Source organism: Trichomonas vaginalis, chromosome III (genome assembly GCF_026262505.1).
Source record: "Trichomonas vaginalis G3 chromosome III, whole genome shotgun sequence".
Taxonomy (NCBI): Eukaryota; Parabasalia; order Trichomonadida; family Trichomonadidae; genus Trichomonas; species Trichomonas vaginalis.
Genome location: NC_067205.1, coordinates 8,740,899 through 8,768,879, shown reverse-complemented (window position 1 = coordinate 8,768,879; position 27,981 = coordinate 8,740,899). Strand labels below are relative to the sequence as shown.

At 30.1% G+C, this 27,981-nt stretch overlaps 9 protein-coding genes across 9 annotated transcripts, besides 4 other annotated features; 5 read left to right on the top strand and 4 right to left on the bottom strand.

The window, feature by feature from the left end:
• Positions 1-247: 247 nt before the first annotated feature.
• Positions 248-276: a mobile genetic element.
• A 711-nt stretch (positions 277-987) lies between these two features.
• Positions 988-1,825: a mobile genetic element.
• A 2,494-nt stretch (positions 1,826-4,319) lies between these two features.
• TVAGG3_0666890 (negative regulation of mitochondrial outer membrane permeabilization protein) lies at positions 4,320-5,663 on the top strand (the record flags this gene model as incomplete). The annotated part of the gene is made up of 1 exon (XM_001317902.2): positions 4,320-5,612. One exon carries the CDS (start codon positions 4,320-4,322, stop codon positions 5,610-5,612), a length of 1,293 nt encoding a protein of 430 aa, XP_001317937.1.
• Positions 5,664-7,134: 1,471 nt separating this feature from the next.
• On the top strand, positions 7,135-8,613 carry TVAGG3_0666880 (uncharacterized protein; the record flags this gene model as incomplete). Its single annotated transcript, XM_001317901.1, has 1 exon — positions 7,135-8,613. One exon carries the CDS (start codon positions 7,135-7,137, stop codon positions 8,611-8,613), a length of 1,479 nt encoding a protein of 492 aa, XP_001317936.1.
• Positions 8,614-8,735: 122 nt separating this feature from the next.
• On the top strand, positions 8,736-10,286 carry TVAGG3_0666870 (phosphorelay sensor kinase protein; the record flags this gene model as incomplete). The annotated part of the gene is made up of 1 exon (XM_001317900.1): positions 8,736-10,286. One exon carries the CDS (start codon positions 8,736-8,738, stop codon positions 10,284-10,286), a length of 1,551 nt encoding a protein of 516 aa, XP_001317935.1.
• Positions 10,287-11,001: 715 nt separating this feature from the next.
• Positions 11,002-11,032: a mobile genetic element.
• Positions 11,033-14,147: 3,115 nt separating this feature from the next.
• TVAGG3_0666850 (ankyrin repeat-containing protein DDB G0279043 family) lies at positions 14,148-16,460 on the top strand (the record flags this gene model as incomplete). The annotated part of the gene is made up of 1 exon (XM_001317899.1): positions 14,148-16,460. One exon carries the CDS (start codon positions 14,148-14,150, stop codon positions 16,458-16,460), a length of 2,313 nt encoding a protein of 770 aa, XP_001317934.1.
• Positions 16,461-16,982: 522 nt separating this feature from the next.
• TVAGG3_0666840 (SCA1 complex scaffold protein SCAA family) lies at positions 16,983-19,737 on the top strand (the record flags this gene model as incomplete). Its single annotated transcript, XM_001317898.1, has 1 exon — positions 16,983-19,616. The coding sequence occupies one exon, from the start codon at positions 16,983-16,985 to the stop codon at positions 19,614-19,616; it is 2,634 nt and encodes an 877-aa protein (XP_001317933.1).
• A 128-nt stretch (positions 19,738-19,865) lies between these two features.
• Positions 19,866-21,657, bottom strand: TVAGG3_0666830 (spectrin binding; the record flags this gene model as incomplete). The annotated part of the gene is made up of 1 exon (XM_001317897.1): positions 20,071-21,501. One exon carries the CDS (start codon positions 21,499-21,501, stop codon positions 20,071-20,073), a length of 1,431 nt encoding a protein of 476 aa, XP_001317932.1.
• A 144-nt stretch (positions 21,658-21,801) lies between these two features.
• Positions 21,802-21,928: a mobile genetic element.
• A 938-nt stretch (positions 21,929-22,866) lies between these two features.
• Positions 22,867-23,418, bottom strand: TVAGG3_0666810 (protein ubiquitination; the record flags this gene model as incomplete). The annotated part of the gene is made up of 1 exon (XM_001317896.1): positions 22,867-23,418. The coding sequence occupies one exon, from the start codon at positions 23,416-23,418 to the stop codon at positions 22,867-22,869; it is 552 nt and encodes a 183-aa protein (XP_001317931.1).
• Positions 23,419-23,443: 25 nt separating this feature from the next.
• TVAGG3_0666800 (spectrin binding) lies at positions 23,444-24,439 on the bottom strand (the record flags this gene model as incomplete). Its single annotated transcript, XM_001317895.1, has 1 exon — positions 23,444-24,439. One exon carries the CDS (start codon positions 24,437-24,439, stop codon positions 23,444-23,446), a length of 996 nt encoding a protein of 331 aa, XP_001317930.1.
• Positions 24,440-25,267: 828 nt separating this feature from the next.
• On the bottom strand, positions 25,268-26,776 carry TVAGG3_0666790 (nerve growth factor signaling pathway; the record flags this gene model as incomplete). The annotated part of the gene is made up of 1 exon (XM_001317894.1): positions 25,268-26,776. The coding sequence occupies one exon, from the start codon at positions 26,774-26,776 to the stop codon at positions 25,268-25,270; it is 1,509 nt and encodes a 502-aa protein (XP_001317929.1).
• Between the last annotated feature and the right edge of the window lie 1,205 nt (positions 26,777-27,981).

Genomic DNA, 27,981 nt, shown 5'->3' with positions numbered 1-27,981 from the left:
TTTTTAATTTCATTTTTAACAAGTTTTTTAAATGTATGTAATGAATAATTCATTAGAATATGATAATGCACATTGTAACAGAATAGAACAATCACCAAATTTTTTTTGAAATTAAAAAATAAAAGTAAAAAGTATAAAGTAATCTAACCAAATAAGATATTTAAAAGAATTTTGGAAAAAACAGAATAAGGATAATGATATTATTTTAGATACACAATCGATGTACTGAAGAATAATCCGGTAAAATGATGATATAAAATTAGATTATTTTACAAGTAGCTAAAAGAATAAAACTATAATATAAAATAAATGAAGTTTAATGAAACAATAAAGGTTAAATAAATAATAAAGATTTTTATTTTATATCAGTTTTGAGAAGAAGTAACAGCTGACAATTGGTAGACAACTTCTTTATGTCTAGAAAATTCTATCTTGCCTTTTATTTTTTTCTCGCTGTGAAACGTATTCGGTCATTTTTTTAAAAATTAATTTTTTGTTAGAGATAAGAGCTAAAACTCGGTAAACAACTTCTTTATGTCTAGAAAATTCTATCTTGCCTTTTATTTTTTTCTCGCTGTGAAACGTATTCGGTCATTTTTTTAAAAATTAATTTTTTGTTAGAGATAAGAGCTAAAACTCGGTAAACAACTTCTTTATGTCTAGAAAATTCTATCTTGCCTTTTATTTTTTTCTCGCTGTGAAACGTATTCGGTCATTTTTTTAAAAATTAATTTTTTGTTAGAGATAAGAGCTAAAACTCGGTAAACAACTTCTTTATGTCTAGAAAATTCTATCTTGCCTTTTATTTTTTTCTCGCTGTGAAACGTATTCGGTCATTTTTTTAAAAATTAATTTTTTGTTAGAGATAAGAGCTAAAACTCGGTAAACAACTTCTTTATGTCTAGAAAATTCTATCTTGCCTTTTATTTTTTTCTCGCTGTGAAACGTATTCGGTCATTTTTTTAAAAATTAATTTTTTGTTAGAGATAAGAGCTAAAACTCGGTAAACAACTTCTTTATGTCTAGAAAATTCTATCTTGCCTTTTATTTTTTTCTCGCTGTGAAACGTATTCGGTCATTTTTTTAAAAATTAATTTTTTGTTAGAGATAAGAGCTAAAACTCGGTAAACAACTTCTTTATGTCTAGAAAATTCTATCTTGCCTTTTATTTTTTTCTCGCTGTGAAACGTATTCGGTCATTTTTTTAAAAATTAATTTTTTGTTAGAGATAAGAGCTAAAACTTTGCAGACAACTCCCCCATGTGTAGCAAATTTAACATTCGTCTCCCATTTTTATATATTTGGTTTAAAATGTTCGAAAATGCGTAATATGGTCATTTATATTAATTGAAAAGAACCTTGAATTAATTCAATCTGATCTCACAAAATATTTTAAATTACAAACTTTGTAGTTTGAATAGATAATTAGTATTAAACTCAAATAACTAGTTTATTTTTGAATAAAAATTATTTGAATTTATTCAATTTTGTGAATTTTCCTTCAAAAATCAAATTTAAATATCTTATTTGCCATATAATTATAAATACAATGAAACACATTCGAAATTGAAAAGAATGACTTTTTCTGTTCTTTCAATCATTCAATTTGAATTTTGCAATATTGGATTTCTCATTAAATAGCTATTAAAAACAACAAGCAATTTAACTTACATTCAAATTTATTTGTGTTATATTCAATCTTCTCAAAACTTATAATTTTCGGCTATAGCATGATTATATGCTATATAATATAATAAACCTATAATAGTATCATTCTTTCAATTATTTGAAGAGAAAACCGAAAAAATCTATTTTCGGTCTATAACATTCTTGCTATCAGTATGACATGAAAAAGTGAACGCCAAAAATTGAAGATATTGTAGTTAACTCGGATTTTTTTAATTGCAAACACATCTATAATTTGTTTAAATATCATTTATTATATCAAAATCGAAAAATTCGTTTTTGGAAATCTTTGAATTTATGAGAAGTTCTACAAAGACACTTACAAATATAGCGTTTGCAATAAAAAGGCTCTTTAACCTTCTTCATCCTTGCTCAGAAACTTCTACTGGTTACCTTACGGGTAACCTGCAAAGCTGCTTCCAAGGCATCGGGAAAATAACGTATTTTCGTGAGACTACCTTTGTATTTTTTTATCTCATTTTTTTGATTTTGAAAAAAATTTGGAGAGAAGAACTCTTCGTTTTTGAATTTTATCACGATGGTTTTAAAGTATATTAGACACATGTATTGGTATTACTATTTTTGTATATTTTGAGAGAAAATCCCTAAAAAGTGAGAAAATCTAAGACGGTTTGAGAAAATATATAAACTATTGAAAATTTGAATTAAACTTCTAATTTGGAAAAAAGAAATTTGGAAAGAAGAAAATTCAAAAATCGAGATTTAGACTCAGCATCAAATGGAGAACAAAATGTTTCTTCATATGAAGGAAAAAAATTTTCTTGTGAAGAAATAGAGCTTTTAAAATTTTATTGTATGTAATGAAATAAACAAATATTAAAATTATTTTTTGATAACAAGAAAATTCCCAATAGAAAATATTTGAGAGAAAGAAAAAAAGAAAATTGAAAAATATTACTCTCCTTTATATTTCATGAGATTTTAAATTTATTCTCATAAAATTGACAATTTTATACGTTTAGATGAAAATAAGTGATTTTGATTGAAATAGAAATTATTATTTGCTTACAGCTATCAAATAGATTTTTGCTATTTTGATTAAAATTTGTTAATCAAATTAATAAATTTTTTCTAAATATCTTAAATATCTGGATCACTCACATATACAATGAATTGAACGATAAAAATAATACAAACTCAACTAAGTTTCCTGTCTTTCAACTAAAAAAAATTATGCAAATTAAATTAAATTGTTTATTCAAATATAAAACAAAGATGAAGTAATTACAGTTATCATAAACTTTATGAATAACTCTGTAATTGGTTCAGATTTTCGTAAAAATATTTTTATTAATATCGATAAGAATACGTTTACCTACTATCACAACATATCGATAAACAAGAGTAGAGTGATTTTTATCATCGAAACTTTTTAAAAGCTGTAAGCTGGAAGGAAAAATCTTGTTTTTTCTGAGTTAGTTGTAGAACTATTGATGCACGAGTTATCATTGTGATGTAGAAGGATGTCAATGTACTGACTGAAGGATATGAAGTGAATTGAATTTCATTGCATTTCAATTTGATCAAAATTTGTTGAAATGATATGAATGTGTCAACATCTGTATCACTCTCTTTCACTCCTTCCCTATTCTTTCGAGAACGAAGCTAGCTCAGCTTTCGCTGAGCGAATTGACACTTTTGATGCCCTAAACGTACATGCTCTCAAATTTATCGAAAAAAATTATACCACCTAAACTAGTATATTCTTATTTTAAATATTATATTATCCTTAGAATCCACACTAGAATATATTTAAATCAACTTTTAAAAAAGTTCGAATCCTGCGCGTCTCACTTTTTAAATTTTCGAAAAGGAAAATTATATTCTCCTAAAATGAAAACAATTTTCCGAATTGACATCCTTACTGGGAGATTAGGATTTGTTCTTAATTATTCGGATCATGCATTATCTCAGACATCTTTTCGTAAGTAAAGGTTCAAATGTTGACCGAAAATTGAATGAATTTTACAGATAAACAACAATCAATGGTTCAATTTTGGAATCACATTATTTTTTTGGATTATTTTTATGGAATTGGGTTGAAACTTTTCAGAAAATCTGCCAAAATTTTTTATGTTTTCCAATAAATCCGGATAAAATGCCGAACATTATTATTCTACCAAAATTAAAGTATCCAAAATTTACAATCAATATCTCTCAGAAAGTTTGATTTTGACAAATCTCTCACAAAATTTGAGAGATAGTACAATATTTTTTGAGAAATGTTTGACCGAATTACATTCAAATTTATCCTCATAATGATCACTAGATTTCAGCAACCCATTTGAATATTGATCCCATCTGTAATACAAAATGCAAGATCTTTATGAAAAAATGTAGTCGAAAATCAAAGATTAAATTGTCAAAATCATTAATCGGTAATTTATATTCGTTACATTAAACAATACGAAATAAATGATCTCGGCCAAATGTTAAAACTGTTCATTCAATTTTGAATTTTATTGTATTTGTCAAAAAAATTTCAAAGGAAATCTATAGTTGTAAAATAATAAATGATGTATCTATTGCGACTAATCATATTTTTCAAAATTTGCTATAAAATTTGATTTTATCAAAAGACGATAGAACTTCCAATCATTTTTATTTATAGAATGCCGTCAGTAGTAGCTGAGATTGTTGTAGCCTTACTTATACTGTGTACAGGTGCTTGTAACAGTATAGTTAGCAAATTATTATATCAAACAGATGGAAAAACATTTGATGGTACCATCAAATATTTCGAAAAGCCCTGGCTTTTAACTGCAGTTATGTTTTTAGGTGAATTCTTCTGTTTAATCATCTATGGCATTAGCTGGCTTATTTTCAGATGCACCAAGAAAGAAGAAGAGGAAGAAAATTCCCTTGATTCGATGTCTCAAGAGGAAGATCCGAAGAACGACAAAATCATTTTCATCGCAAGAGAAGATGTTGAAGGTGATCCGACCAGTGGACTTAAGTGGAAATATCCCCTCTATGTTCTGTTGTTCGCTGCTTGTGATTTAATTTCAACAACAATGATGAGTATTGGTCTTGTATACTGCAATGCTTCTGTTATTCAGATCATCAGAGGTATGGTTATTGTATTTACACTTCTCTTCTCTTGGGCTTTCCTTGGTCGCAAACCAAATCTTTTCCACGTTACCGGAGTTCTTTTCGCCCTTGTTGGTTTAGTTCTCGTTGGTGTATCTGCTGTTATGAGTGATGATTCTGGAACAACGAAGTTCCAAGGTAAGTCACTTCTCGGTATTGGTCTTACATTAATTTCACAGATCTTCTCTGCCATTCAATTCACCTTCGAAGAGAAGTTATTGAAGGGCATTAATATTCCTCCGCTATTCTTGGTCGGAAGTGAAGGTTTGGCTGGTTTCATCTTATGCTGCGCCATCGCATTACCAGCTGCAAACGCCATTCACGGCAATGATTATGGTGTCCAAGAATACTTCAAGAGTACAATATACATGACATTCCATATCCCACAAGTTACCGCATTAGTTTTCACATCCGCAATCGCTGTTTGCATTTTGAACTGGACATCCTTCGTTTACGTCAAATACCTTTCTGCTGTTGCAAGAACATTAGTTAATGCCTGCAGAACAATCCTTGTTTGGATCATCATGGTCATCCTTTACTACGCTTCAAAGCATACATACGGTGAAGCTGTTAACTACTGGTCAATCTTACAAGCCGCTGGTTTCATCTTGATGATGGTCGGTACTACAGCTCATAACAACATTGCTGGTTTCGGCGAAAGAATCATCAGAATTACATGCTGCTGCTTCTTAGACGAAAACCAGGCAGAACAGAAGATAGATGATGAGGAGAAGAAATTAGATTCTTCTGCTTCTAGTGAAGAAAAGAAGGACTCTACCGTCTCGAATGAAAGCGAAGAGAAGCAAGAAGTATAAATTTGCGGATATTATTATTTATAAATAGATATTTTGTAGATTTATAGATATATTCTTCTTATTTTTTTTAACTGAAAAAAACATTTCAAATTTCGGTCGATATGAAATTTTTAAGTGAGCTTTTTAAGAGAGGTACATGACCTTTAATATTAGTGATCAAAAATTTGTTTATTAAAAGGTGTTCGGAGCTTTTCTTTACAACATTTTCCATAAAAATTAATATTTCGAAAACTTTTCATGGATTTGTTTGCGCCATTGATATTGCCACTTCGTAAGTATCAAGAATACTGCAGTAAAAGCGACTTTTTGCTGCTTTTGGCTAATGACATGAATTTGAAACGATGGTTTTTATTGATTTTGAGAAAATTTGGAATTGATTTATAGAATACTGATCCAAAATTATTTCTGTTTCTCTTTCAACGTTTTTCGATGAAGTTTTGAACCACACGAATTCAATGTTATATTAACGGATCTGTATGCTTCATCTATGAGCATTTTTTAAAATAATCAGTGTTTCAGAATTGAAGCCGCATTGAAATTATATTCAAAAAATAATCACTCATTTATCATATAGACTCAGATGAGCATTAAAAATGATCATAATTTGATGGAAATGAAATTTACAACAATCAATAATTTGAAATGCTCTCTTTTTTCTACTTTCTCTTCGGTCTGCCCCTAGAAAATGGTATTCCATTGGCCGATTCACTACAAAAAGAATCGTCCTTTTTAGTGTCAGTAGCCGAAAGATACAAACTTAATCTATATTATAATCCATCGTGCAAAAAAGAGAGCATTAACTTTTTAGAGCACTTCGATACCATTGAAACAGCAATTAATGAATTAAAATCGCAAAATTTTACTATTACTCTCGGGAAAAATCAAAACTCGAAATTTATATTTTCAAAAATGGCGATAATTAATCCGAATTTTAAAAGAATTCGTCAACAAAATTGGAATAGATATCCATTATTAAAAGGTGCATCGATAATTCTTACAATTATTGCATTAATTGCTTTATTCACACGTTTTCTCCCAATTTTATATCGTAATCCACTTCCACAGTTTACGCGATTTCAAAACGATACATTTATATTCAACAATAACTTCAAAATTCTTACGAAAAAAGCCTACAATTGTTCCAATTATCAATCATTCAACATGTTGGTTCGATGAAACTTCATATGCACAGATTAGATATTTCTTGAAATCGAATTCCATCCATAAATTCTTTGTTTTGCCCTTTTCAAAATTCATAAATCTTGGATTAACAGCGCACTGCTTCTTATTCGATGTCAATCATAATACAACATCACAGATCCAACAATGCGAGCTTTGCTCCGATGAAAACATCCTTCCTGAAATAGTTGGAATTTCACATACAAATACTCACGAAATTACAATCGATATTCCAGAAAAACCAATCAAAATATACACAGATGAACCAATAAATCCATTATCTTCCAAATATTACATGCATTGCAATACAAGACTCGTTTTTTACGATCTTATTAATCAAATTATGTTAAAAGCAACAGGAATCGATACTTTTATTTGTGCGATAAGACAAATATTTTCTAGAGTCGATTTCGATGCTTTTGGCTTCTTCTGTGACGTACAAGCCGGATTAGAAGTTATAGAGTTCTGTACAAAGGACCAACAGATAAACAAAATAGTTTTTGACATCGTACAGAAGATGAAACCAACACATCTCAAGATTTATCGCAGAAAAAATTACTTAATTTACGCATCAATGCAAAAACTCGGCAGAAACAATTATTACGTTGTTGGCGTGATCGACAAAAATTATCCGATTATTTACAGCATAGAAGAACCATTTGCAACCCTTGCTTTACTTTTATCTTTAATTTTCCATCTTAATATTTCACTTTCTGAAGATTCCAAGACACTACAACGTGTACACGATCTATTTAGACGTATTGGCGTATTCGGATTATTCGAATTTTACGGAAGTACCGGTGAAAGTTGTGATATCTTATCTCATCAGTCAAAATGGTCGATTAAAATGACAGATGACCTTGTAAACTGCATAAAGAAGACACCATACAACACAGACGAGCTTCACATCTACAAAATGCCAAATAATCAGTGGATTGGAATTATTTCAAGGGTTGAACGCGATTACATCAAATCCCACTACGTGCGAACGATCCTTGTTGAAGATCTCACAAGAATGAAGAAGGTTTGTGACAAAGAAACAGATATTCACTCAGATGAATTATTATTACAACAAATGTTGAATATTCATGTATTCCATAAAGGTAGTAATTACATGGATGAATCACTTGCCCAAGAACTTGGATATTCTCGACCAATTGACTCGATTTTCGACATAATTTACCCAGAAGATGCAGGATTCTTCTCAAAGTACATCAGAACGCCAAATTGGATTACATTCAGACTCAAGAGCAGCACGGGAGAGTACATGTGGTACTGTTCTTACCATAACTGCTTATTCTGTATCCACGAAGATTTACAACAGCCGACAGCAGAGTTTGCCATTGATTTGGACCAAACGCTGATGGCTGCTGCAGGTAATTACATCAACTTGTACTCAATCGATGTTAAAACCGATGAAATTTTAACTGCATTCGCTCCTCAGCGGTTTGTACCACATATCGGTCGCGAATTCGTAGAGTATTACGAAGAATCATTTAAATCCAAGTTCGAATTGAACTACGCTAAGATCAAATCCGGCGAACAGACGAGTTTGCATTTTCTCGCATTAGTAATCACAACAGATGAAAAGACATACAGATGGTATGACACCATTATGGAAAGGCATCAAAATGACACCATCGCTTCGCCTTCATTCTTTGCGATTACGAGAAAAGATTCAAAGACCAACTCATTGATGCAAAAAGTGTCATTGATTTGGCACTTTTCCATTCAAATGTTGTTCATTGGGAATTTGAGAACGATGATGAGCAAGAACTTGTTTTTACATCACGTCCTGTTACTTACAAGCCCGTACACCTGAATTTAACAAGTTTGGAGCACAATGTTTCATCAGATTGTCTTGAAAAGGTGAGAAACGTCTTCGACAAAGCCCTTATCGATGAAGAACCATTTGAAGTCGAAGTCTCCATGATTTTCGAGAAAATGAGATGGATATTATTCCGTGGCCGTAAAAACAACAACAATTTAAGTGGAGTCTACTTCGATTTAACAGAACTCAGCGAAAACGAGCTCCTCCTTGAACAACAGAAGCAAAAAGCACTCGAAGCTTCCAATGCGAAATCAATGTTTTTAGCAAACATGACACATGAAATTCGAACACCAATGGGCGGAATGTTGTCATTGCTAGAACTATTGATGCAAACAGAAATGACAGAAGAACAGCAGCAAATGATGAAAGTCGTCAAAGATTCATTCAACAGACTCATGGAGATGTTAAATGATACTTTGGACATTGCTAAAATTGATCAGAACAGAATGACACCTTCTTACATCGTTTTCACAATCGCTGAATATCTCAAGCCTTTGTTTACTAATCTAAGTCAACAAGTCAACCCTAATGTCCACTTCTTCGTCGATGTTGACGCTGAATTTCCATTGATGTTTTATGGAGACCCACACTTTTTGATGAGAATTTGTCATAACCTTATTTCAAATGCCATCAAATTTACAGAAAAAGGGTCTATAAACTGCGAATTCAGGGTCAACAACGATAGAGGCGGTTTTGACTTAAATGTCTCTGATACAGGTATTGGTATACAGAAATCAAAACTGACAGAGATCTTCGAAACCTTCATTCAAGGTGATTCTTCTGTAACAAGACATTATGGTGGTTCTGGAATTGGTTTGTCATTAATTTCAAAACTATTGAAATTAATCGGAGGTGAAGTGAAAGTAGAATCTGTTCCAAATGTTGGCTCCACGTTTATGGTTCATTTTCCTTATGAAGTTTGTTATGTTCCATATATAAATCCGAAATTAAGTAATGAACCAACTTATTTGTTAGATTTGGCAGGAATGAGTTCTTACGTCATCATGATGAAGTTTGCGAAGTTTTATGGTGTGACAATCATTAAAGATCCGATTGTTAAGAAAGCTCATATCAAAGTGGTCGCTGCTAAAAATGAAAATGAAGCAAATGAGTTGGAAAAAATTTATCCAAAGGCAAAAATCATTATTTTCACAGAAAACCGTTATTTCAATGAAAAAGTGACACATGAAATATTCAAAGAACCAATTTTACCAGCACAGCTTCGTCGATTATTAAATGAGGCTAAGCGATCATATAAATACTACGAGAAGTCTAATTTGAGTGAAGAAGAAGAGAAACAAATCAAAGTTTTGGCAGCAGAAGATAACAAAGTCAATCAATTAGTTCTTCAAAAAGTATTGACTAAATTGTCGTTTGAATTCAAGATTGTGTCCAATGGACAGGAGGCAATTGATAGTTTAGATAAGGAAGATTTCGATATCATTTTGATAGACCAACACATGCCAATTATGGATGGTGTTGAAGCAACAAAAATCATCCGAAATTCAGACAAAAAATATTCAAAAATTCCAATTATTGCACTCACAGCAAGTACATTGAAAGAAGACATGGATGAGTGTATTAACTCAGGAATGAATACATTCGTTGTTAAACCTGTTTCAATGGAAGGTTTGCAAAGAGTTATCACAAAATATGCGAAGTAATTTTTTATTTATTTATTTAATTTCTTGTTTATTTTTATTATTATTTGCTATTCATGAAGTTTTTTTTCTTATTTTCGTTCAAAATACACTCATCTCCCATCCCAGAACTGTAAGAAGAATCTTACAAATCTTACTCTTTATTAAAGGAAGGTGATCCAACGAAAGGTATTAATCTTAAACTCAAACTAGTCAGAGAACATTCACATATTCAATGTATTTATAAATATTGAAATACAGCATGTATCTATTGCAAAGTCAAAAATTTATTGTTGTTTATAATGAATTGAGAAAATAGACAAAAAGTTTATATTATCAATAAATTTATATTTGATAAATATTTTCATCAGATTTATTGAAATCAGCGTCACTTTTTATCAGTTTAAATGGAAGATGGATTAAATTCTGTTACTTTAAACAATAATCAGGATTTTGATGTGGTTGAAGTATATTCGGACAACACTTTAAAATGCGTTGCAACTCAAGAAATTTCCGATAAGTTTAATCAATTGCCTGATTACGTACGGGATTCAATAATTAGTGATTTTCATTCAGATGGTGCAAAACGAGATAGCAGATTTGTTTGTTCGTGCGATGATCTTTTTAGAATATCACTTGATTATGAATATCAAAAAATTCAATCTCAAATTCTTTTTGTAAAAATAATAAAGTTGCGTACCTTTTAAGCTTTTTTTATTCAACCTTATGATTTTTTTTAAAGGGTGCACTTACCACTTTCTGACATTCTCTCAAAATTCTTGTTTAAGGTTTTATTTTCTATGCATCTTCACGCCTGTATATCTCTTTTTGGTTTACAAAGTTCTAGACCCCTGAACAAAGATGAAAAAGTAATTGATGAAGACATAACTTGTCAGAAGAGAGGATAACATAAAAATCCCAATGATTATTTTTGTCAGATTTGATTTTGAATAAATCGAATAAAAATTGAATGTTGTAATTTTTTTATTTTTTATTTTTCAATTGAAATGTCGAAAAAGAATGATTTTAATCCATTTTTCAACGAGCTAATGGAAAAATATGGAGCTTATCAAGAAATATTTTCATCTTACATACAAATCAAAACAAAAAATCTTAATGAAATAAAACAAATTTACCAAATGATGAAAATAAACCTAATTGAAACAAACATTTATCCACCTGAATATATTTGTGATAAATTACTATATATTTCACAGTATTACAATCGATTTTTAATTTCCTATTATCTCATAATAAAAATGCTTTCTGATGATTATAAGTTAACATCAGATCATCATGGTCTTAAAGATTTTCTCAATGAAGTGGAAGAAACTAAATCATTAAACGTGCATGATGAAAACACAATTTACAATGCGATTGTGGAGGATGACATAAAATCATTTATTGCATTCACATCAAAAGATGATTTTGATAAGTCTCAAAGATTTCAAAGCAGCTTTTATCCTCAATCCGAGAATGGATTTTCATTACTTGAATTATGTTGCTATCATGGTGCGGTTAATTGCTTTAAGGATACCCTTACGTGTCAGATTTTTTGCGCATACGAAGAAGTCATGCTAGACATGAGCTATAAACCTGAAATTTTAGCAACATATTTAAAACTTTTTAAACTACAATACACTTTAATATTCAAGAACAAAAATATTCTTTTTAGAAATTACATAATTATTTTATGTGAAATCTATATAAAAACATATTTTGCGAGCGTAACTTTTTTCTTTATAAGCACCTTATATGACTGATAAACTGTGAAGGCACATAATTGTTAATTCATAGAGTTGATATGTTTCCAAAATTGAGAGGAAATTTGAAAATTGAATACCCTTTCAATTCAATTTTCAAAAGATATCAGCTCCTTCAATAATTGAAGGACGATTTTGATCATTTGCTCTTAAAACAAGTATGCCATGGAGAAAAAAGTTACGCTCGCAAATCTGAAATATAACTATCATATAAAAAAATTAAATTTCTAATTTTTTACTCTATAGATATTATTGGCCACTTGTGTAATGCATAAAAGTTTATGTCATATGCATACATTTGGAAGTATGGGAGACGAGGGAAATTACTTCTATGAGGCACTAGGATTTTTAAAAATTTCTCTATCGGACTCACTATTCAATTTCTCGAAAATTAAAAAAAATCAATAATAGCTAAAATGTATTATGCATAACAAATTTTAATGTTACACGGTATTTTTTGAACTTCATGACATGAATTTTCTTTATATTATTTTTTTTTTTTTGGATTTTCTATGATTTATGCGATAGGCTGGAACAACATTGTAAGTGCAATGATATCATTTATAGAGAAATCTAAAACTTCAGCATTCAGAACTCGCAACCACAAAAATATTCATTTGCTAAGTAAGTAAAGTTGATTAAGTTCGACACTTAGCTTTTATACGTAAAACCAAGTGTGTATTGTTATTTCTTGTTAAATTATTGAGAAAAAAATAAATTGTAAGAGAAACGATACTGATTATTGAAATAATATTGAGGGTAGCTGCAGATTTCTTCATTAACATGCCGGAAATTTGTTAATCTTTTTCTATCATAAAATCTGTCGAAGAATCTAAAAACGGAGATATGAAATAGAGATCATGTAAATCTAGAGTATCCTGTCAGAAAAATAGACTAAGCATGTAACCCTTTTTGGTCATAAACACTTTTTACCACTTAGTCATACAGATGATCATTAAATTTAAACGAGCACTTTTTGTCAGAATTTATTCTTTTACAAAGACAGAAGATTTAGTATTATTTAATATTAGTGCTGTAGCAAAATTCAAAAAACGGTGAAAATTCAGTGAATTTGTGAATTCACATTTTTTTTCAACATTTTTCTTGATATATCCATGCACATTAAGAACACAGCTTTGATACGCTTAAAAAAGCATATTTCATATGAAATTGTTAAAGAAATAAACAATTTATATAAAAATTGCACTTATGGGCAGTTTAGATATATAATTTATATATAACATATATACAAATCCATAGACAAAGTGCAATAACTACAATGTTGTAGAAAATTACAGCAGAAATACTGACTTTTTGAAGGATAATAAGAATTCTTCTAAATGTTGTATTTTTATAATTTGATTGATTTTTTTACTATTTCATTAATCTTTTATGAATAATAATTATTTTTAATATATGTGCTATTAAAATTTCAAATTTTGACTAATATATCTAAGTTATCTGAACGAAACATTTAGAAAATATCATACTTACATTGAAATAGCAAGTAGAGCATATTAATAGCAAGTTTCTTGGCTTTATATCTATCATCTATTGTTGTTTGATCAAACAAAATTCACTCTATTATATGGTGTCAATTAATTAAAACAATTTTTAATAGTTATTTATTTAGTGCGAATAAGTGCAAACTCATAAATGAATAACTTAATAGTAGAAATGAATTATCTGATATAAATCTCACATTTTGTCCATCAGAAATACTTTAATTGCATACGCATAACTATTAGTAATACGTCTGGAGTGTCAATTAATAACAATCCCACAACAAGTAAAATTCAGATTTTTATTAAACTTATTTTTTCCTAAAAGTTTTCTCAAATTACTATATATACATATGTGGATAAAATAATAGTAATATTGTAAAAAATTAGATAATTTTTTTTATTTGAGAACCTCTCAAAAGTTCATTCAATTTATCAATTGTTTCAGTTTGATGTATATTCATTTCTGGAGCCTAAAAGTTTAGCAATCATGACAATATCATATTCTCTTTCTAACTACGCAATGTAAGGGTATCCTTAAGTTTTTAAGATCAAAATTTCATTCAGAAATCACCGATATATGTCTTCAATTTTCATTTTTGAGCGGAAATGCCGATATAATGAACGAATGTTTGAAGTTCGAATTTCCTGACGAGTTATGCATGACTTATGCAATTTATTCACATAACATTGATTTTGTATCTTTTTTGGCAAATGAATATGAATTAGATATCGATTTACTTGCTTGTTATCATTGTCAAAATCTTAAGGCTTATTTGGTAAATATTGATATTACTAATTCTTTAAACAAATGCTTTGTTTTTTCACCATTATTCAACATTCCATCACTTGTTGAGTATTTTATCTACAAAGGAATTGATATCAATATTGTTGATAGTGATGGTGAGTCAGCCCTTTCTTATGCTGCAAGAATTCCAAATACTAAAATAGTAGAGCTTCTTATATCGTTTGGGGCAAATGTACATTCAATGAATAAAGATGGATTCACTCCGTTTCATGATGCCATAATTTATAATCAGGAAGAAATTGCCGATATCCTAATTTCAAATGGCGCTGATGTAAATCAAAAAACTAATACTGGAATATATTCGCTTGAGATAGCTTTAAATAATAATAACAATAAAATAGCAGAAAAACTTATTTTCAATGGTGCAAATATCAACGATAAAGATAATGATGGAAATTTTCCACTCATTTTTGCAATTCAAAACATTAACCAATATCTAACAGAGCTACTTATTGCATTTGGTGCAGATGTTAATGCTACGGATAATAATGGAGTTGGAGCTCTATTTCAAGCAGTGCTTGAGAATAATAAAGAAATACTAGAACTCCTCATCTCTCATGGGGCAAATATCAATGCAAAAATTAAAGAAGGTATTGCTGCTCTTCATGTTGCAATAGAAAAAATAGATATAGCAAAACTTCTAATTGCAAATGGTGCAGATTTAGATGCCAGGGATTTTAAAGGGGATACGGCACTCCATCATGCCGCATTTGCAAATTGCTATGAAGTTGTAAAACTTCTTGTTATTAATGGTGCGAACGTCAATGCTAAAAATAATGAAAGGATGACTCCTCTCCATTATGCAGCTCGGAGCAAAAATAAAGAAATCGTAGAATTTCTTATTTCAAAAAATGCTGATGTCAATGCCAAAGGCAATGGTGATGCAACAGCACTAATGTGTGCAGTTAACAATAATAATAAAGAAATTACACAGCTGCTCTTGTGGCATGGTGCAGATGTCAACTCAAAGATGGTTGATGGTTCAAGTGCTCTTTTATATGCAGCTGAGAGTGGTTATACAGAAATTGTAGAAATTTTTATCTCGTTTGGTGCAGATCCAAATGTAAAAACTGATAAAGGGTTTGATATTTTGCAATATGCAATAATTAAAGACTATACAGAAGCAGCGAAAATTCTTATTTTGAATGGCGCAAATATCAATACCAAAGATAATCATGATCTAACATCTCTTCATTATGCGATAAAAAGAAATAATAGAGAATTAATAGAGCTTCTTATTAATCACAATATTGATCTAAATAAGATTGATTTAACTGAGTTGCTCCCACTTCATACAGCTGCAACTGTAAATAGTGTAGAAGCAGCAGAGTATTTCATTTTAAATGGCGTAGATATTAATGCAAAAGATGATTTAGATAGAACTGCTCTTTTTTATGCAGTATTTTTTAATAGACTAGATATTATTGAACTCCTTTTCAAATACGGTGCAGATGTAAATTCGGAGACAGAAAAATCCCAAAATCTTCTTCATTTAGCAGCATTTAAAAATTATAAAGAAGTGTCGGGACTTCTAATTTCACATGGCATAGATATCAATGCAAAATCAATTTATGATAGAACAGCCCTTCATTTTGTATCTATAAATAATAACAAAGAAATTGCTGATCTTCTTATTTCACATGGTGCAGATTTAGATGCAAAAGACGAAATTCAAAAAACTCCTCTTCATCACGCAGCCATCAATAACCATCAAGAAATTGTAGAACTTCTTGTTTCAAATGGTGCTGATATTGATGTTAAAGATGAACATGGAGTAACACCTCTTCATTATGCATCAAGAAGCAACCACAAAGAGACATCAGAAGTTCTTATTTTATACGGCGCAGATATTAATGCAAGGGATAATAACGGGCGAACTGCTCTTCATTATGCTGCAAGTAAAAATTGTATAGAAATAATAAAACTTTTGATCGCTTATCATGTGGATATAAACGCAATTGATAATGAAGGAAAAGCAGCTATCTATTATGCATATGAAAATGGATATAACGAGATAGTTGATCTTCTTATTTCAAATGGCTCCACCGGATTAGAACCAATCAAAACAATGGAAGTTATTCTATTTTGTTTGTTTTCTATATACAATAGTATTACTGATAATTAATGATTGCATCTATGATTATGAATACATTATATAAACTTGTTTATTAACCAGAAATTGAAAGTGAACAGTAAAATTCCATAATTCAAAAGATAATATTCTTAAACAAATCATTTTAGTCATTGATATACCATTTTGCATACGTTAAACTCCATCTAAAGTTATTATCAGATATTTAGATCCTGGCTAATAAAACTCCGATCTACTATCAGAAAAATAGTCAAATTAATATCGGAAGCAAATATTGATTTTGGGATGTGTTTTATGAAGCAACATTAATCAGTGGATTATCTAATACTGCGATTCATTAATTCCGAATTTGAATTGAAAATGATCTTTAAATCGATTTTGAATATACAATAGAATTCAATATAAATAAATATTGCGATCAAAAAAAATTTTCGAAAAAAACGTCAAACGAAAAATCTGACAAATTATTTCATTAAATATTCAATCATGGCTTTACATTTTAAGTTCAAAAGCCGAATAAAAATTCTCTCTACACGTGTCACTTTTTAACATTGAATGTCGAATTCAATGTCTGTTTCTACCTTCGATGCGCATGAATTATCACCCGGAGACTCTTTTTTAATTAAAAGCCCATCGAAGGACGATGAAAACATTGTAAAAAGTGTAGTGTATGCTGGTGAAAATTTGATTTTATATGATAAATTTTATGAAAAAATCCGTTTTGATCTAGTTAATGACGATTCCATAATTACACTCTTAGAATTAGCATTTAACTATAGTTATTTATCGTCAAAACAGCTCGAGTTTCCAAATATCGAACCAGAAATAACCCAAAAAGACTACGAAACTAGAATCCATGCATGGAAGTCTCGGATTGAAACACTAATCAAAAACATACTTCTCCCGAGGAAGATTGTCTCCAAAGTTTTCATTCCTTTGCGTCCTTCTTTGATTGAAGTTAATACTCCAATATATAGAAAATTCGATCCGGCAAAAAATCCACTGCAACCTAAAAACTTCCTACGCATGATTTCGAAGTTTTTTTCAGATCAGAGAGTAGATATTTCAGAAGTTTTGCCAGTTCAAATTCCGAAGCGTGATACAGTTATGCTATTACACCATATGACTGTAGACAGGCAATGGCAGTCTCAATCCATTCCTCCGGAGCCAAATTATTTATTATATGAAAATTTCGAAGATTATGAACATGCATACTTAAATTGGTATGAAATAACCCACGGTTCGGTTTCTATTCAAGACGCACGCAATTTTAAAAATAATATTAAAGTTGAGTTCGCAAACCATCAAACAATCGGTAAAATCGAGAAGGAAACGCAAGAAAAGTCTCAACCGGACTTAATTTATTCATACGATTGGGTAAAAGGCCTTAAAAAGCCAAATGATTCGATAAATTTAGATTTGTTTTACGAACCGACGAACCCACCAGAAAAGGAAAATATACTCGCCGAAAACATGGTGTTTGGCGTTGACAAAGATGAATTTTTAAATCAAATGATTTATTTTGGAGAATATCAGCCAAAAATCAAATCGAATGGACCGCAACATGCTTTCAAAGTACTTCATTATCCAATCAAGAGCTACGTTCAAGAAGAATTACAAAATGTCATAAATACAAATCCATTTAAAATTTTCAACTATTGTATTGATGAGAAACAGCTCTCTTCATTACTAGAAGCAACCACAAATAATACAAGTCCGATTGTCAAGCTTATAAATTCATTTAATCATATAGAATTAAATCAATATTTGGATATCGCGGATAACTCATCATGCCATGCATATAGAATATCGTACTTCTTCAAACTGATGATGAAATATCCAAAGATCAGGCTCTTTATGCTTAATATCTTCAAAAATCCAGATAATATCGATTTTTTATACAGATTTGTCAGAATCTTCTTGGTTTTATGCCACGAGAACATAAGATTACATAAAAGACCAGAAAACTGCTCCCATTTCTCGATTTCCGTTGAACAAGTTCATTTATTATCAATTCTCATCAATCTTCAACTTTCTCCTCCATTTACAGAGTTCGATTGTGAGCTCCATCGTCTCTGCAGAGTTGAGCTTGCAAATATCGCCAGTTTCTTACAAAATCCGATTATTTGTGTTGGATTAATGAAATCCCTTAAGAACGACGTCTATTCACCAACATCATTCGACATCTGTACACTTTCCTCGATTCCTTCCGACCAAATCCTTAATCTCCTCCTTAAAGATCAAATTTTGGAAACTGTCATCGAAGCTTCCGAATACAAGATCGGTAGATACTTCCTGAACTCGATTATGTGCATGCATTCAGGCTGGTTCGCCCACAATTTCATTCTCCAGAGCCGAAATTTCAAACAAAATGTTATTTTCAAAATTTCGGCCACCGCTTCGCAGTTCATCTCCATTATATTAAACCAGTACGGCCGCTACGTCTGCCAAGGCAATTGTCCACCGCAATTAGATCATATAAACGATATCTTACAAGTCATCCTTCACGGCTATTCCAAGCGGTTCCTTCCCATCATAAACTCCATAATCCGTCTAATGAACCAGATAAAACTCACCGACTCCGACTCATATTACGAAGGATTGGCAGGATCGTTCCTAGGACAAATATGCGTGCAAGCCTTATGTGGCAGCAACATCAACGTTGAGGAATGCTTCGAAATTCTCATGCAATGCACGAATTTTCCAAATTTCTCATCTCAAATTTTGTTCAACGGCGAATTTGTCCATTTATTACTCGATAACTTGATCACAGGAACGAGGAAGTCCATGGATGCAGCTTGGAAAATCTTCAACGCGGCCGAGAAAAATAAAAATGCGGTCATCAGCACTTTTTCTCTACCGGACTGTCAGATAAAGTTCCAGAAGATGGCGGAGACACAAAATCCTTTTGTCTTCAGAAAATTCTGCAAATTTATTATGACATTGACAAGAATTGGAGGATTTGGCCTCCTGGACAATTTCCTACCACTAATTGCTCCTAAAATGGGAAGTTTCGCGTGCACGATCAAAAATTCTTATTTGATTTTCGGAAATTCCAAGGCAGTTCGGGTCATGCAGCAAATGCTGACTAAACTGTTCTCTTCTGAGATCAAATCGGACTTCAGATCAAATCTGAAACATCATCTTGAGTCACTTAAGTTCGAAATGAACAAATACAAGAAACTCTAGAATTATTTTGATGTATTATTTTATTTTTATGTTTGCATTATGTATTATGTTATGTTTATTTGTATATATACGGATATTTTCTTTCCTTATTTTTGATTTATTTTAAAAATTTATTGTTTTGATTTATACTATATTTCTTCAGACTTTTTAGTAAATAAATTATGTAAAGGATTCATTATCAACTTAAATTTGATAACGAATTTTTAAAAATTTTTTATTTCTTCCGATTTTCAGGACATAAAATTGTATAAAGAATTCATTGTGAGTTAGATTTAGTTTACAAATTAAGCATAACTTACGTTCATTAGAAAAATGAAAATACCGTACAGAAGAAATTTAATTTGTAGGCTGTGTATGAAAAATAGGCCTATTCAGTGGTTTCTTTTTTTACCAGATTTTGATTTCAAATATCAAAAAAGAATGAACTTCATTAGAGAACACAACTTTATTTCTTTTATTTCGCATCGACATTTGTTCCCTTTGAAATTAGAAGTTGTACAATATCACTGGCTATATATGCCTCTGCCAATTGCAAAGGAGTTAGTCCATTTTCACCTTTTGCTTCAAGGTCAGCACCATGCGAAATCAGAAGATCCACAATATTATAATTTCTTTCCATTATTGCAAGATGGAGAGGTGTGTTACGATCTTCATCTTTTGAATTTATGTTTGCACCAAGTTTAACAAGAAGTGCAACACGCTTGCTATCATTGTCCAATACCGCTTTATGAAGATATGAATGATAATCGTCAATTTCTAAGTTGACATCTGCACCAATTGAAATAAGTAATTTTGCTATTTCTTCATTCAGTTTTCTTACTGCATCTATAAATTCATCATTTAACACTATATCATCATTAAGTTTTGCACCAAGAGAAACTAAAAATTTTGCTATCTCAGATCGATTAAAAAATAATGCCAGAAAAAGATTATCTTCAAGAATAGAGTCAGACAAACTATTATTTTCTTTGTAATAATCAATGAAAAAGTTGACCATCTCAAAGTTATTATGATGTATTGCTTTTTCTAAAAAAAGTTCGATATTTGAAGTAAAATCGATTATTTTGTTTTTGATAATATCATTTAATTGTGGAAATTCTGCAAAGCAGGGAGCTATTCCTTCCTTATATTTATTGTACATAAGAAATAGAGCTTTCAAATTTGTTGAAGTGAAAATGGGTTGAAACATAAACCAATATTCTCTTATATTAACAAGTTCCATTTCTAAAACATATTCAAGAAATTGATTGTTATGACATTCAATAGAAGTCTGTACAATATGATAATAAAACATATCATGTTTCAAACATTCATTGATAATATCGGTGTTACCACCCATAATAGCACATTCAAATGTCTCTGGTGCTTTATATGAATTTGGGAATAGGAACATGAATATATTAACTGATCCAAAATATGCACAACCTTCAAGTAGTGTAACACGTTTAAAATAAGGGATATCAAAACTGAAAACTCGATTCTTTGTTGTTGTGCATGTATATTCTTTGAATTTATCAATTTGATCATATGCAATGATTTCCATAATTTCGTTTTCTTCTTGTTCATAAAGGGATCTGTCGATTAAACATATTTCTTCAGGGTTAGTTGATAATATCAAGCCATTATATTTTGCAGTTTCAACTTGTTCTTTTGGTAAAGAAGGAATTGGATATTTTGTGATGATTCGTTTGAGTAAATCAATATAAATATTGATAGATCTATAATTATAACGGATTGCTTCGAGTATTGTTAAAACAATATTGATCGATGATGTTTTATACTTCGAAATTAAAACTTTTTCGATTAAAGCAAAAACTTCATCAATGGATTCGTTTGATTTTATGTGATATAGTTTATCATATGTTACTATGTTATCATCAAACATTTTGATAAGATCAATATCATTGTTGGATTCAGAATTTGTTATCTGTTTTTTAGTATTTTTTGTCTTGGGAAATATCATTTTTAGCTTCTTTTTGTACGCATGTTTTATTTTGCAATTGTCCTTCGGCTGACATTAAAACAGAAACAACAAGACAAGATTCGTTTGATATTGTCACTTTTTTAAAACTTTATAAATAAAAAAATTGGATGATTTGAGCCTCCATAACTTACTGTCCCCAGAATAAGAGAATCAAACAGAAGAAATTAAATTGGAGACTGTGTGTTGTAAAAATGGATTTATTTAAGGCTGCACTTACGCCCATCTGACTTTAATTCAAATTTTTGATAACTGGCGTGAAGCATCATTGAAAATTAACCTTAAACATCTGAATTGAATGCCATGTCATAGGGGCGTAAGTGCACCCTTAAATGTTTAATGGTTTGAATATCGTTTTATCTATATTTAATAGGGAAAACCGCAACCACTTTTTTTAATCACGATTTAAATATATAAATCGCGTTATTGGTTCAATCTAAAGATCATTATTTAAAAAGTGAACTAAAAAATATAAATATAAGAATAAAATAAAAATTGTAATAAGAATGTTATAAAAAGTTTTTTAGATTTGAGTTGCCGATAGGCTTGAGCAAATGTATTTTTATTGCTAAAGGTTTTTTTGTTAGATTTATGTAATATTTTTTTAGTTAAAGGTAAATTATGATTAATTAGTGCAGTAAAGTAAGACTTCAAGAATTTTGACCAGTAAAGTGGGATTGAGGTATTTGTTATCGAGATTGTTTGATTTTAGATCTCTGATTTCGGCAAGTATGCAGAAAAACCATATTGTGAGCAGTCTAAAATGGATAAACAGCCATTCTAGATTCAAAAAATCTTTGTGAATTGCTTTGTTATTGAATTTAATTGCGACCTTTTCGCTTAATGAGGTCCAAAATCATGGTTCCGATTTGTTCTATGTTCGCGATTGATAAAGAAAATCGCGTTTAATTTTGATCACAATTTTCCATATAAATCGCGATTTTTTTGAAAAATCGCGACCACAATAAAATCGCAATTTATTAAAAAACGCGATTTTAAAAAAGTCGCGATTTTTCTAAAAAATCGCGATTTATATATTTAAATCGTGATTAAAAAAAGTGGTTGCGGTTTTCCCTAATGATTTCTTTTTTAATGGTGCAGTTACGTCCTTCTGACTTTAATTAAACTCCCTAGGAAGCGTAAATGAAAAATAACTTTAAAGAACAGAATTGAAGGCCATGTCATACGGGCGAATGGGCATATTTAAAAACAAATAGGAACAGAAACAAATAGTTTTGAGAATAGAATTCATCATTAGAGAACTTATATTTATTTCTTTTTTGTCGCATTGACATTTGCTCCCTTTGAAATTAGAAGTTGTATAATATTATTGTGTCTATAGTCCTCTGCCATTTGCAAAGGTGTTAGTCCATTTTCACCTTTTGCTTCAAGGTCAGCACCAAGTGAAATAAGAAGATCCACAATCTGATAATCTCTTTCTCTTACTGCAAGATGAAGAGGCGTGTTATAATCTTCATCGTGCGAATTTATGTTTGCACCAAGTTTGACAAGAAGTGCAACACGCTTCTCATATTGCTTATATACTGCTTTATGAAGATATGAATGACAATCGTCAATATCTATGTTGACATTTGCACCAATTGAAATAAGTAATTTTGCAATTTCTTCATTCAGTTCTTTTATTGCACGTTTAAATTCCCTATTTAATTCGTCAGGTTTATTGATTTTTGCACCAAGAGAAACTAAAAATTTTGCTATCTCAGATTGTCCAAATTCTAATGAAAGTAAAAGATTTTCTTCAAGAATAGAGTCAGACAATTCGTTATTTTCTTTGTAATAATCAATGATAAATTTGACCATCTCAAAGTTATTATGATATATTGCATCATTTAAAAATCCTTTGACATCTGATGTAAAAATCAATTATTTTGCTTTTGATAATATCATTCAATTGTGGAAATGCTGCAAATGTTTGAGCTGTTCCTTCCTTATCCTTATTGTAAAGAAGGAAGAGAGCTTTCAAATTTGTTGCAGTGCAAGTTGAGTCAACTAAATATTTAAATTTTCTAATATCAACAAGCCCCATTTCTAAAACATATTCAAGAAATTGATTGTTATGGCATTCAATAGCGGTATTTACGCTATCAAAATAAAACATACCGTTTTTCAAACATTCATTAATAATATCAGTGTTACCACCTATGATAGCACATTCAAATGTTTCTGGCGATTTATATGCATCTGGGAATAGGAACATAAATATATTTACTGATCCAAAATATGCACAACCTTCAATATGAGTAACACGTCTATAAGAAGGAATGTCAAAACTGGAAATTCGATTCTTCTTAGTTTTGCTAATATATTCTTTGAATTTATCAATTTGATCATATGCAATGATTTCTATAATTTCGTTTTCTTCTTGCTCATAAAGGGATCTGTCGATTAAACATATTTCTTCAGGGTTAGTTGATAATATCAAGCCATTATATTTTGCAGTTTCAACTTGTTCTTTTGGTAAAGAAGGAATTGGATATTTTGTGATGATTCGTTTGAGTAAATCAATATAAATATTGATAGATCTATAATTATAACGGATTGCTTCGAGTATTGTTAAAACAATATTGATCGATGGCGTTTTATACTTCGAAATTAAAACTTTTTCGATTAAAGCAAAAACTTCATCAATGGATTCATTTGATTTCATGTGATATCGTTTGTCATATGCTGCTATGTTATCATCAAACATTTTGATAAGATCAATATCATTGTTAGATTCAGAATTTGTTGTCTGTTTTTGAGTATTTTTGTCTTGGGAAATATCATTTTTAGCTTCTTTTTGTACGCATGTTTTATTTTGTAATAGTTCATCGATTGACATTAAAACAGAAACAACAAGATAAAATTAATTTATGTTTTCGTCACTTTTTTGAATGATCAGATGCATTCTTTAACTTGCCCTAAATCAAAACTATTTATTTCTGCTCTTCCTCTGACAACTTTATGATGCTTTTAGTCATAGTAGCTGATTGATCAATAAATCTCAAATTAGGAATTCATATATGTAGTGCTTTTGAGATTCATGCAATTGTCTTCCAGCTCAATTGGTGTAAATTTGGATATATACATTCATATCACAAATTAGTGTTATAATTGAAAAATTCAAATTTGCTATTTGAATATTGAGTCCAATCAATAGTAGTTTCCCAAAAATGCATATCACTATTGTCATTGATTTAAACAATATACCTCAATTTTTTACTTTTGCAACTCAATATGGAGAATTTTTTTCAAATTATAGAACTATTTGAAATACAATAGAGACCAACACTGATATGGAAGTATAGGATATCAAAGAAGCTTTATAATGGTAATACTATGATGAACAAATGCTAAAATCTGACTCGGTACTATTAACTAATCATTGTAAAGTATATTGTGCATTTTGTAAGTCTATACATAGCCTGTGTAAGATCAAAATGATAGTGTTGATATTTATATGAATGCATTTATAATAACTTCAATATTTTAAGATATGAAATTATTGTTATAAAGTTTTGAATTCGAAAGGAACAGATCATTATATTTCAAACAATTCATGGAAAACATAATGGTCAAATGTTTCATATAAAAAATTTTTGTAATAAAAATTTCATAGACAAAATTTATAAAAAAACAAAATAAACACATAAAAAATTCTATAATAACATTAATTCTCTATATTTTCATCTGGTTTTTCTAACTTTTCTTCTATCATTTTAATAATTTCGCTGGAATTCGACAAATTTGCATAATACAATGCATCATGACAATTCTCATCCATCATATTAACATCAGCGCCAGTTTCCAGAAGCTTTCTAACAATGATTTCGGAACCATTTTTACAAGCTTCCATCAAAGCAGTCATTTGACCATATCCAACCCTCTGATTCACATTCGGCTTGTATTGTAGTATCAAACTAACCAACTCATCCAATCTATGATAGACAGCATGGAATAAAGGCGTCACTTTTTCAATTCTAAATGTTTGGTTTACATCAGCACCTTGTTTAAGTAACATATCAACTGTCCAGTAATCATTATGTTCGATTGCGCAGAACAAATCGTTACTTTCTCCATTAGTTTTTCCACCTTTTTTAATTAACAACTGTGCGATCTCTCTTCTGTTATTAGAGTAAGCTACCATCAATGGTGTTGCGTCTTTCGCATTGTGGCTATTGATATCTGCACCTTTATCTAATAAAATATTTATTAATTCTTCGTTTTTGCCCATTGACGCGCATAATATAGCGTTTACCTTCTGGTTGTTGTAATGGTTGATGTCTTTCGTATGCTCCATCAAGAATTTGGAAAGCCATAAAATATCAATTCGACAGGAAGCAATTAGAGGGGTATCGTTCTGGTAATCAAAGGTATCTAAGGTCGGACATGAACATAATGAGTCAATGAAGAACGTAAAATTGTAGTTTCGTAACATTGACTCCCATGAACATTTTAATTCGTAATTTTCAATAAGCCAGTGCGCAATTTCATTTCTATGACTTGTAACGGCCTTTTGTAAGCTTACATTAGTGATATTTGCTGTTGAAGAAAGAATTTTGATGATTTCAAAATTTCCTCCGAGAATTGCAAGGTTAAAACTATCTGAATCAGGCATAAGACCATTTAAATTGAGATACTTAAAACAATTTATGGCTCCATATCTAGCAGCAACGTTGAGATAAGTTGTTTCTTTTGATTGAGGTTCATTGCAAAGAGCCATTCTAGTATTTATGTCGAATGATTGGTTCAGTGTAAGTTTTTGAAAGTTTTCGAGGTCATCATTCAGTAAACAGTAGCCAATTTCGTTTTTCTTGTAAATGTTTAAAATGTCATCTAATTCTGCATCGATGTACGCGTATGATTTGTTGTTGTGCGTTGTATCTGCTAAAGCCGACTTGAGAGCTGTTGAACGAAAAAATACTTGGTCAATATCAAAATTATCAGCTAAAGTAAGGATACATTTGTATAAAATTCGGGTTTTACGCGGTCTGAATATTGATATTGCACATAGTATGTCTATAGTTGTCGATTTAGAAAATAGATTATTATTAATCGTTTCTTTGATTGCGTTGCAGCAATGCTCGAAATTTTCTTCACAGATCTCCCAGACCAGATTTACAAAACTTTCCGCTTGCAAAAACTGCTCAGGTAAGGTTTGCCTCGAAAATTTCGTCATTTATTCAAAAAAATAATTTTTTTTCTTTTTAGAACTTCTAAATTTGAATACCCACGTTCTTCCTCAAATAAGAAAATGTTACCAAACACAATGAGAGCATGATTTTTATAAAAGTTTTAAGTTCCTCATCAGAAAATCTTTTTACGTCCTCATTTTCAATTTATTTTTTCAGAAATGGAATATAATTATAATTGTAACAATGTTTTTCTAAAATTTATCGGAATCGAGGGAAGTTTTTTCTTTGAAATTAGAATTTGAGACTAACACCATTCGATTTTGATTTATATTTGATCAGTGATATGCATGCTCTTAATTCCAAAATTTATCATGATAAAAGTGAACAGAGAAATTCTAGATCAGGTAGTCACAAAATCTAAGTAGTGAGGCTCTCAAAAATTGAACCGTACTCCATACAAAATTTGTGTACCCTCACTACTTAGATTTTGTGGCCTTCAATTGAGAGGTTAGTTTTGATACAGCACGTTATAAAATTAAAAGGGAAAAATAAATAAAATTTAAACATTTAATTATATATAATGTAAGGAGTGTAATTCCAAATTTTCTAAAAACTATTCAAATTTGAGCATTTTTTTGGAAATAGTAAATCTAATATGTACATCTAATAACAACATGATTCATCACCTTTTCAAGCTCTGCAGTCAATTTTTTGAAATTTGATTGAAATAAATGTAGCAAAAATTACATTTCATTAGGGAATATATGAGTTTCTCTGGAAACAGGCTGATAAATTTTAAATTTTGTCCAATCAACATGAATGCATTGAGAAATTTGGATTGATTTTCTGGTAGAATCTGGAACAATTCAACCATGTATAAATGGATCATGTAATCATCATGAAATGTTAGTGTTAGAGTTCAAAAGAAACAGAATGAGTGGAAATCAAACACAATCTGAATAATTTTAAACGTATACAATCTTTAAGTTTGTATTTTGAATTCTACAGATATGATTGTGTAATTTGTTCTTTCAAATTTTCGGATTCAGGCATGTTTTGATAAAATTCATTCCCAAAAACGTCAATTAACAATTAAATTTAGTGTATTTTAAATATATATACGTATTATATTTTATAAATTATATTAAATTCGCAAAATTTTAAGTTTTAAACAAAAATAAAAAATGTTCAAAATATGAAATTATGCATAGGATATTAAAATTTACATGTTAGCAATTTTTTTGAATTG